Source organism: Ursus arctos, unplaced genomic scaffold (assembly GCF_023065955.2).
Source record: "Ursus arctos isolate Adak ecotype North America unplaced genomic scaffold, UrsArc2.0 scaffold_37, whole genome shotgun sequence".
In the NCBI taxonomy this organism is placed as follows: domain Eukaryota; kingdom Metazoa; phylum Chordata; class Mammalia; order Carnivora; family Ursidae; genus Ursus; species Ursus arctos.
The window spans coordinates 25,686,597-25,698,786 of record NW_026623053.1 but is presented as its reverse complement, the minus strand read 5'-3'; the positions used below and the strand labels follow the sequence as shown (position 1 = coordinate 25,698,786).

Below are 12,190 nucleotides of genomic sequence, written 5' to 3'. Positions count from 1 at the left end.
TTAAATTCTGTGTGTTTCTGTGTGTAATTCTAACAAGCATAGTATATATGCACACACATATACACACACATACTCTTTTTATACAGACGAGAATATTTTCTTCTGTTCCTCTTTTTAAATTTAATAATATACTTCGTATTTTAGTTCTTTTAATGACTACATTCAATTTAATTTTAGAATCAGTTAATTTATAACCCCTTCCCTATTATTTGATATTTATATTGTTTTCAGTGTTATACTATTATACATACATTTTTCTGCATTCTTAAGCAAATGATAGTAAACTTTAACCAGGTAATTCCTAAGTTAAAGTGTGAACGTGTTTTCATTTTTTTGACAAAGTTTTCTTTCAGAAAGGAAGCTTCTGCGAATTTATCCTTCCAGTTCTGACTGTGAAACCTCAACAATACAAAGATATTATCAGTATTGTTTCTATTGCATAGAGAATTTATTTTGATGTGAAGGGTGGGTTAGAGAGTCAGCTATTATTATTATTATTATTATTATTATTATTATGGATATACAGTCGGTGGCCCCAACACCACTGATTAAACAATAAATGGCTAGAGATAGATACAGACATAGATATGGCTGTTTCTGTATTCTTAACAATCAGTGTTTCTTGAAGTGTGGCTGCTAGATCTCTAGGGGGACCTTGTGATCTTTACAGGAAGCTTATGAAGAAAATGTTATTTTTGTCCACTGTTGCATTTGCAGTGATGGTGCAAAGCACTGGTGGATGAAACAGGTGGCACCATAGCACAAAACAACACTGTGGCACCAAATCGTACGGTCAGTCTGTGTTTTTCCCTACTTTCTTCGTAACATGCACTCACAGTGAAAAACAAACAAAAGCAATGTCACTAAGAATATCTTCAATAAATCAGTACAAAAGATCACATTTGAACATCTTCAAACTTGAGTACTCTATTTTTAATATTCCGTGGAACAAGATAAAGAAGTCCTGTATAGCACTTCTGCTACTTCCTAAAGTGCAGAGTTTGTCTCCAGGTAAAGGACTTGTGTGATTGAGTGTTGTACTGAACTTGCCACTTTTTTTTATAGAACGTAAAAGGATGACTGTTATACAAACTATGGTTATTCAGACTTGGGTATTTGGCAAACACTTTCTTAAAAATCAGTGAAGTGAACCTGTGTTTCCAAAGAAAACACCTTAGCCATATTTGTTACTAATGATATGATTCAATTTTATTAAAATTAGAATTTTGGAAAATCTTCCCCACATAAGCATGATAGCTTCCCAACACGTAAAGACTCTTCTGAAAAGATTGGCAGTGAGATTCATAAATTTGCTCTTTTTTTTTTTTTTGGTATTATGTAATGAAATGTGTGAATATTTGGAAGATCTGCATAACTCAGTGAATTCATATTTTCAAACGACTAATGCATCATGTTATAAAATCATATACGCAAGATAAACCAGTGAATTTTAACGTTACAGAATACAGAAAGTTCACTGATATGGTTTGAGAATTTACTTTGCAAACAAAAGTCAGAAAATTGCCATTGCGGAGTTTTAGCGTACTATCAAAGAAGACTATTCACAGTTATGTGAAAAGGCTATTGAAATACTCTTCCTTATCCAAATAAAAATCAGTGTGAGGCCAGATTTCCTTCATGTATTTGAAACAAAGCAACTCGTTGCAGCAGATTGCATGTAGAAGGTCATATGATTATCTCGTTAGCTCTTTTTCACTAAACCAGGTATTTAAAAAATTGCAGAACTATGAAACAATTCCATGTTTTTTACTTAATTATTTTTTTTTGTTTTGGAAAATAGTTTTCCGACTAAAAATGTTCCTTATGTTAAGGTGTCACCAATTTATTAATATAATTTTAAATGAGTTAATAATACACAGTTTAACATTGCCTCAGTGTTAATTTCTAATACAATAATTATGAATGGATGTAATCCATCTAAATAAACAAAAGTTATTTAGGGTCCCTTATAATTTTTAAGAGTATAAAGGCATTTTAAGACCAACAAGGTTGATAACTGCTGGTTTGCATTGTGGGGTTTTTTTCCTCCCTATTTTTCTCTCTTTTCTCTGTTTCTGCCTCTGTCTTCCTCTCTGTGTTTCTTACACACACACACACACACCCACACTCACACACTCACACACTCTTGCTTCCTCTATCCCCTATTCCTGAATGATTTCTACCACCATACCAGTAAAACCCAACTTAATCACTATACCTTAATAACATTTTTAATATCTGAAAGAGCTAGGCCATTTCCAAAGTTGTTTTTATCTTGAACTTCCATTTTATTATCTGAAATATAGATTATTCAAAATCAACTTTGTATTATAAAATTTTGTATTATATTATGATAGTTTTAAAAAAAAAACACCTTGGTATCTTAATTGGAATTGTGTTTTATTTGTCTCAGATTATATCCTAGAAATGATGATTATCATAGAATTATCATCTGTCTATACAACAGCAAAAAATCAGTGCCCTTGTTACACATTATCTTTAAATGAGCTTATTAGTAACCAGCTTATAAATTGCTCGCAGTCAGGAGTCTTGCCATTTACTTTTGTATATATTCCATACACATAGAAGATGCTGAATGAATATTTGATATTTATTTTTGTGAATTACTGTTTTATAAATTTCCAAGTAACATTTTCATTTCATTCACAATTCAGGACAGACATGATTATATTCATACTGATATTTTAACGATTGGAGAACTTTTAAAAAATACTTTTAATGTCATTAGATTATAAATTTTAATTAACATTATATGAAAATAGCATAGATGATGGCAGCATTATAGGATTTCAGCTTTGAAGACTCAATCTTTAGTTGCATTTTTCCATGTTTCTTCTTATATGTTTGACCAAGGATTTCTATCAACCATTTCTCAACCTAAAAATAAAAACAAACAAAATAAATATCCTATCCCGTGGGACAAGGAGAGAAGTAAAACCAAATCCTCTTTATTTCCTCCTTGGTATCACTTTACAGTACCATTATGTGGCTTCTGTTCAGGTTTTATAAACTAAGATACACAAAATTGGAGTTGAATGCCAGTCTTTATTGGTAGCCAAAACTACGTCTGTTGTACACAGCTGTGTTGAAGAGAATGTTATTGTTTATAATGAAATGTTTTAGATATTCAAAGTGTTTTGGCAGTTAAATAGAAATGCTCTCTTTGGAAAAGTTTGCACATTTTTTGAAAATAATTATTGATATAAAGTGAATTCTAATTATCAAAACAGACAAGTTATTTGTAGACTTATTAGAGCAAAGCCATAAAACAAAACAAAACAAAAACAAAACAAAACAAAAAAACAACCACTTGTAACAGCCAGGTATATATAATTACACATAATCTCAATAAACCATTAAGACTAACATGCTTAAATTATCCAAATCAAATAGGAAATTTAAAATAAAATAACGAAACATGTCTGAAAAGACATTAAGAGTCTACCAGTACTAAGTAAATAAAAAGTATCTTGGGAGGGTTTGAAAAATATGAAAGAAAATTTTAAATTCTCAACAAAAAGAGAAACTAATCCATATTTCCAACATATTACATATATTTAACTCTAATTCCCTTTATGTTGTTTTTATATTGCCCCCCACACCGATTAAGCTATTCATGAATATTATGCAATTGAATTAGAGTTACATACACGATACAATAATGACATTGCATTCAGATTTTTATAATCCGATTGTGCGTATTAAATTTTTTTTCCAATAATTTGCCAGGAATGGCATATAGCATCTCCAAAGATGAACTCTTCAAATTAGTAATGGCTATTTGATTTTTCTTTGAGAAAACCAACCTAAAGTAACAATCTTTGTTGATGCTTGCTCAGATCAGGTGGACCAAAACAGCTGGAAGTGCCTCTGACAGATTCCAAGACTCAAGTGTCTTCAATGAGACTTTGAGGATTACAAATATTCAGCGACACCAAGGAGGCCGGTATTACTGTAAAGCAGAGAATGGCTTGGGGTCCCCAGCAATAAAGTCAATCAGAGTGGATGTGTACTGTAAGTAACTTTCCCAGAAAACTATGATTAAGTCTACTATGGCTTTCTGTCCTACAGCTTGAAGTCTATTTTTTTGTCTATCGAGAAAAACTATGATTTGTTCCAAAACATAGCATTCTGTTCAGTTGAGGATAGAAAGTATGTAAGATGACTATAGCTCATTTACTATACTTACTGAAGAAAGAGTCTCCATTAGGAATTTTCATATTTTTTATAAGAAAATAATATTTTCATTATAGAACATTTAAGAACCAGAGTAACAAGAAGACAAATATGACGATAATCCCACCAATGATCGTCAGGGTTTGAATGTATATACTTCCTATCTTTGTATAGAAGTATATAAAGGCATTTTTGTGATTCATAAGGAAAACATGCGATACAGACGTTACTTGTTTTGTTTACTTGACCTCTGCGTGAACTCGCACACTGCGCACGCGCTACTGTTTGAATTAGCCTGGGAACGACCAAAATCTCAGGTGGAGTCTGTTTGGGATCCAGCTCTGTTGAAAGTAATCAGTACCTTGGGCAATGCTCTGCCACCTGGGAAGTGCTTGTTGATTTATTTAGGTTCTTAGTTTCATTTTTCCACTTTTTGCTGTTAGCAAGTATACTTAAAATTTTCTTGGTCTCCTTACCTTCTTACCCACCAAAACAAATCAAGCGCCTACATTCAGTTCGCTCTTTTGCACAGGTTTAATCCATCATTCAGCTGTCTTTTTATGATAACTTGCTTTTTTTTTTTTTTTAACTCGCTCAGGTTAGAATAAAATTTTTTTTTTCTCTCCTCAAAGTAATTCAGATGTAAGTAACAAGTGAGGAGTTCCTTTTTTCCTACCTACCTTTCATTGTATCTTTTTCCTTTGTTTTGCAACGTGGGACAAGTGTTGCATAGTTAGGAAGGGAACTGGAATCTTACAGGATCTATTTATTGCAATTTGTTGCAATTTGTTTCACAGTCTCATTCAGTTATTCAGGTAACTGGGAAGTGGGTGGAAATGTTGCAGAAAAATAAAAATCAGACCTGCGAGACGCCAAGTGACCTCAGAGAAGTAGGAGAAATCGGGTTTATTTTATGCAGGTGGACCCCGTGGAGCTCGCCGCTCCTAATTCTACCCCCACCAGGGTGGGGGTTAGATGGTTTTTATAAAGGAGTGCAGGGGGTCAGGTTACAGGCGCTGTGCAGACTGCAGGTAGGTGGGTTTAAACTGGGTGTGGAGGGATTGCTTTAGGCGGGAAGCCTATTTATAGAAGCAGAAAGGCTGGTTATCTCTTGCTCGCGGCGGGGCTTCTGGTTCTCTCTAGTTTATTGTTAGTAACTTCCTTTCTACTGGGGACCGCCTGCCTGGGGCTGCTCTGGGTAAGTTTCCTCTTCTTCAGGGCAGCATTTGTGACTTGTTCTTGTACTCGGATGTTTGTTCCCTTCCTGGAAAGGATGAGAGAGAAGTCCTGTCTCATTCTTCTAGCATCTTCTAGCCCCTTAGGCATCCCCTGGCATAACTCAGGCACCTGCATCCCACGTGCCACTCTCAGGGCATGCAGGTTGGCCTTATCCACACACTGCCTCCCCACAGTGTAGCCTCTGGCCCTTCTCCTGATCAAATAGTTCCAGTTATGTATACATAAAAAACAACAACAGCAACATTTTTACTAGTTTTATTCATATATAATTTTTTTTAAAGTTTTTAATTTAAATTCCAGGTAGTTAACAGTCATATTAGTTTCGGGTGTACGACATAGTGATTCAACAATTCCAAACGACACCCGGTGCTCATCACAAGTCCATTCCTTAATCCCCCCACCTGCCTCCCTTCTGGTAACCATTAATTTGTTCTCTATAGTTATGAGTCTATTTTTTTGTTTGCCTCTTTCTTTTTCCCTTTGCCCCTTTGTTTTGTTTCTTAAATTCCGCATGTGGTATTGGTCTTTCTCTGACTCCCTTATTCCAGGAGCAAAATACTCTCTAGTTCCATTCATGCCATTGCAATGGCAAGATTTCATTAAAAATGTGTATAAACAGTCACTCTGGAAAACAGTATGGCTGTTCATATTTAATTTTTAATTAAATTAAATTTAAGTGAATTACATACTTCTATAATATTTTCTAGAATACATATCTGTGCTTTTTTGTTATTATAGATTTGTTCATGAAATTTTAAAGATTTTTTTATTCATTTGAGAGAGAGAGCAGGAACAGTGGGGAGGGTCAGAGGGACAGGGGGAAGTAGACTCCCCACTAAGCACGGTGTCCGATTGTGGGACTTGATCCCAGAACCCCAGGATCATGATCTGAGCCGGAGGCAGACACTTAAGTGACTGAGTCACTCAGGCGCTCCTTGGTCGTGAAGTTTTAAAACACAACTTCAATATCTTAAACACAATTCTAAAATCTAAAGAGTTCTGAAAATTGAATGAGTGTATTTGCTACTTGCTTTGTTAGGCTTTGGTGGTAAATGTTTTCAGCAAAACCTGATGTGAACTAGTTCCTGATTTAAAATTACTCAAATGGAAAAAAAAAAAAGACGTTATGCTCTTTATTTACCATACTTTGTTTGAATAATCATGTTTTACTCAGGGAGTAATGTGTCTGATTACACAGAATTGCCACAGAGCCTGCTGGGTATGTTATGCAACACATGGTATATGTATTGTATTATCATTTGAAAATCTGAAATATTCTGAAAAACATCCCCCAAAGGTTTTGAATAAGAGATTGTGACTTTCGCTGCCACCACAAGAGGTTTGATAATAATTTATATACATATATATAATTTTATTACTGGGTTAAAAATCATATACAAAGGGGGAAATGACATTTTTAAGGACTTAATTTTTTTTTTTTTCTCCTCCTCTTACTACGAAGCCATTTCAGGACTATTCTGCATTACACCCCCCTTTTCTATCTGTTCATGTCTCTTGCTGTCCAGACTCAGTCGTGCCTCATTGTTTTAGTTTGCGTTGCACACTTGGTAGAAATGAGAGAGCACTGCTCCCTCCAGTGCTCCGAAGCCCTGTTAGTCTTTGAAGACGTGGGTCACCTTCCAAGCAGCCAGAACTGAAGGCACTTAACTTGTTTCCTTCTTTGACTTTCTTTGGGATTTTTTCTCTTACAACCAGGACTTGACAGACATCTTATTTTATGTTGTTTAAGTGAAATGTCACTGTGATACATATCATAGTGAAGTACTATTTCCAGTACTTTTCTTTGTGCCCAAGATTTATTAGAAAGCTGTCTAAAATTATATTGAGAAAATAACATATATTAAATTATGGGCCCTATGAATAAATGTGACATTAACCTACATTTTCCACATAATGCCTTACTTTTAGGAAAGAACTTTCTTATTGGGATCTAGACATGTGTTTTAAGTGCTTATGCCTATTCTGGAACGTTTGGATAAATGAATTCCTCCAGATAGTAAATTGTTAAATGTTTCAACCAATGAGACCACATCATAGTAGAGACAGGTAGTCCTGTTTGAGGAATCCATGGTTCCAAACATAATCTTGATTGAGACTACAGTTTTTTAGGCTCAAGTATGTGTTCTCTACATGTGAATCTTTATAACTTAAAACTTGTTCTGTCATTGTTAATAAGAACATGACTAGCATATAAATGCTGCATTTAAATTTGGCAACTCTATTGTCTAAAATTAGATTATAGTCTTAAGATTCATCTGTACTTGGATTTTGATTTGATGTTGGACTCCTTGATAGAATAGATAACTCATTTTTATAATCCATAAACAAGCGAGCAACTTTATTTCAGGTACTTTTGCTTTAACTATTTTAGAAAACACTAAAATAACAGCACCAATTTTTCTGTTTGGAGCTATGGTTTTAGAATCATCCCCTAAACTATAGATTTCTATTTCTTTTCATAACTGGTTCCCTGAGTGGAACTGTCATCAATATTGATAGAACTTGGCACATAAGGTGGGCATAGAATACAAAATACAGAAAAATCTGCAGATGAGGATTATATTTGCAACAACAGAGGCCAACAATGTCTTGAATTTAACAGAAATTCTAACAAATAATATTAGAATTTAGCCTTTAGCCTTGAGTCCCCTGTGTCTCTAAAATGTGCCCCCAAAGTATTAATTTTAAGGTCACCATTTTTATGAAGAGTTTTCATAACAGTGAAAATGTAGATCTCTCATTAATGTAATCATAAATTTCTAGACTTTAGAGCTAAATCCTACCTAAGATAAAATTTAGTGATAGCCCATCACTATTTTGATGAGGAAATTTAGTTTCACAAGAGGAACTTACTACAATGCTTACTAATATAGAATGAGGTGGTTTTTATTAGGTAGGTATTTTGAAATATGTGTGACACTCTGTTAACATTTTGATGAATTTGGGAAGATTCCTTAATCTGAATTAGCAATGTCTTCCCACAAAATTTTCTAAAATTTCATGTAGTAGAAAAATTGGACCATACACGTGTTATAAAGCAACTAGAAAATGTTGTTTTAATCATTGTTTACTATACCAATCAAGAATGCTCTTTCCTCTGTTACTAGTTTGAAAAAATATAACTATGTTCCTTAAGTTGTATGACCTATCATTTGTGGGGTTTTTTTGTTTTGTTTTTAAGAATTATAAAAGCATTCCAAGGTTTCTATGAGCTATAATTTCTTAATGAAAGTCGATTTTATAACTAGGCAGATTTCATGACCACACGATGATTTACTTTTGTTGTTGTTGTTCAGAAACTGTTTATTTCTATCTTCATTACAAATGCTAGATTTAACCAATCTATCAACCCAAGATAATACAAGGAGAAATCCTGTCAATTCACCCTTTCCTCTCAGGAACAATATACTATATTTTGTGCTTTTGAAGAAAAGAAATAATAGGATTAGACTAAGATTGAGGACAAGAGGATGTCAGGCCAAAGGAAGGCATGTGGTCCTAGAGTTTTTGCATCTTATATGGGGAATTGTAATCCATTTGTGCTAAATGCTTTGATACTTTTTTCCCCCTAAAATCTAACCTAGTCATTTCTACGATATTTCTGATTAAAAGCTAATCGATTGCAATTCTTCCTTTGCTGGGATATGACTTCTGAGAGTCTGAAAACTATTAGTTGTATATTTAACAGAAACATGTAGAATAAACCCACTGCTTTAGACATACGCGTTCTTCATGTCTTCTCCCTGGATCCATGCTAAAACACTAGTAAAGGAATAAAACAACAACAATAACAAACACAGGATAGAATGGGAGAGGAGATGAAGGAAAAACAATTTTGAAGGAAAAAAATCAGATCAGGAAATGGCCACTGCTTAACGTACTAAAGAAAGCTTAAATCAAAGCCATCGGTTTAAAGGACAGAACTGGCATCCCCATGCTCTAGAATCCTTAAAAAGCTCAGTGATTGGAGACACCACTTATTTCTTGAGAATGTCATTTAGTCTAAAAGCAGGAGAAATGACTGAAAGTCTATGTAAGGGTTACATGCCCAGATCTCCTTCCACATTTCATACCACTCTTTGCCTCACCACCTCCTTTCCCTGCCAGCTTCCCAGTCAATCCCTACAGAAGACTAGAATTTTTTTTTTTTTTTTTAAATGTGAGATGTTGAACTGGAGACACTTTGAGCTAAGAAACCTGGAATCATCAAAAACAAGAGGCAACATACTGTAGTTAAATCAGGGTCTTTAAGTCAAAGTTTATATATTCAGCGTGGTCCCTTCTCACATTTGGTTCTGAAAATGCCTTCCTGGCAGTATTTTGGAGCGTTCCTGTCTAGGAAAACAGATGAACTCCAGAGGAAAGGCTATGGATGCTGATGAGTATGGGACTTGGTGATAACTGTCCAGCTAATACACTTACAATAAAGCCTTGTATTGATCAACAGAACTACCAGTATGTTCTTTCATAACTGATTCTTTAACAGGAATATACCACAGACCCCAAAATTTGAGACCGTCTTCTAATAAAAAAAGAAATAAACCAAGAAAAAGAAATAGCATAAAGAATTCAGGAAACAAGGATAATTCAGGGGGCCAAAATACAAAATAAAACACAATTCATTGATTATTTTAATTAGTATGCTCAGAAAAAAAAGAAAATATTTCATGTATGTAACAAGAACAAGAAAACTAAAAACAAGGACTTTTCAGAAAACATCAAAGCACTCTTGAACTCTTGGAATATTAAAAATGATAACATAAAAATCAACAGAAGGTATGAAAGATAGCTTTGAAATCTTAGAGTAAAACAAAATTTAACCGAAGGGATAGAACAAAAAAAAGAGAAGAAAATGAAAGAATTTGTCCAGCCGATCTAACATTTATATAAAAATTCCAAATAGAGAAAATAGAGGTGAAGAAATTACTTTTTAAAGAATTAAGAAAATTTCCCATCACAGTTGGACGTGTGTTTTCAATTCCTAAGTGTCTAGTACAATGCAATAAACAAGATCCACACCAAAACACATCAATATGCAATTCAGAACACTGGGAGAAAAATGAAGATCTTAAAAGTTTCTCTCCAAAGAGCTTTTTGTTTTTTTCCCAAAATGGTCACATGTAATAATGAATTAGGAATTAATATGGCACAGGTCTTCTCAATAGAAATCAGGAAGCTAGAAAACAACTAAAGTTTTTGAAATTTGGAAGGAAAATTATTTCCAAACTAGAATTTTTAACACAGCCAGGCACTGTTTTGTTTTTGTTTTTTGTCTTTTTTTTCAAATATCAAAGAAGATCCTTTTTTAGAAGAAGACATTTTTAAACCTATAAGATTTCCATTTTTTTTCTGCCTTGTTCCCTTTCTCAGGATACTGCTTTTATATATGTTGCACCAAAACTGGAAATTAAATCAAAAGAGAGGAAGAGATATAATAACAATACCAATAAAAAGGAGGTTGTGTGTAGGAGAGTATGGAAAGGAATCCCGGGGTGCTAATGAAGCAAGATACCCTGATGATAACCGGGCATCGGGTCTCAAGGGCAACCAAGACAGACTGAAGCTGGAAGAGGCTCCGTGAAGGATGGTTTCATGAAGCAAATGTAACTGGTGGGTTGCCTGGCTTTAGAGAGGAACTTTATGCTTTTCACGAAAAGCTAAATAAGGTAGTGATGATAGATAGATACGTACACAATTGAGGAAACAAAATACATTATTAACAGAAGGCAAAGAAAAAGTATAAAATGAAATGTAATTGAAATATATTACAAGGTTCAACTTTGAAGAATACTCGCATAGTCATCAATAATAGCACTTGACTTAACCAAAAATATGATATAAGGAAGATGGGAGAGGGTTAGTATAAAAGGGTTATATAGTTTGTAAAGGCTTCTCTTGAACAGGAAAATATCGGTAAGACAATATGAAAATGAAAAAAAAAGTCTAAATAGCAGTTAAACATTTAGAAATATGAAGGCAGAACCAAGACTGGTTAGGAGATGAATTAGAAAAGATTGCCTCTGGGTATTAGAAATACTTGAGGTTGTGTTTCGTATAATTATTTGCCTTTCTAAACTATGTGTATGTATAATTTGTTAACTTCTTTTAATTCATAAAATATAGATTTGAAGATTTTGCCTTGGAGGTCTTTGTTATTAGACCCTTACAAGTCAAAACTGATTTCATTCAAATTGTATCAGAAGATTATTGTCTTCTAAAAGTTAAGACTAGGTTTTTATTCACATTTTTCTTGAATTCTTCATAAGAATTGATATTCCTTGAAATTTGACACCAAATAAAATTGGCTGAAAAGATATCTTACAAGTAAAAGGCAATAACAAGGGACACTGGGGCCACATTCCAACTAATTTCGCCCCAGAACTTGATAGGATAAAACTCAGCTTAATCTCTCCGATCACTTATTTGCATGTTGTTTAGGATGAAAATTAACAAGTTTTGACTCTTCATTCATTCAGCAAATATTTAAGTGGCTATTCAAAATATAATTCCCTTAAATTCTGTGAGGCTACAAAGGAATTATCACGTAATTTGTACTTTCATTGAGTTTAAACTGCTTAAAGAGACAACATGATATATATATATATATATACGTATATATATATATATATTTTTTTTTAAATGGAATACAAATGTTAGGCAATAGGATAAATAACATAAATTATACTACAAAACATGAATGATGTGTCAAATGGCACAGAAAATGTAGTGCTCG

At 33.6% G+C, this 12,190-nt stretch overlaps 1 protein-coding gene across 2 annotated transcripts in view; it reads left to right on the top strand.

Moving 5' to 3' along the window:
• Positions 1-12,190, top strand: part of MDGA2 (MAM domain containing glycosylphosphatidylinositol anchor 2) — a 788,346-nt gene that overhangs the window by 411,320 nt on the left and 364,836 nt on the right. For both annotated transcript variants that reach the window (XR_008957193.1, XM_026513664.4), the window contains exon 3: positions 3,861-4,035. Coding sequence is in view for 1 of the 2 variants with exons in the window: in XM_026513664.4 (XP_026369449.1) it covers positions 3,861-4,035 (175 nt within the window). In the remaining variant the exon portion in view is untranslated. The remainder of the gene's footprint in view (positions 1-3,860; positions 4,036-12,190) is intronic.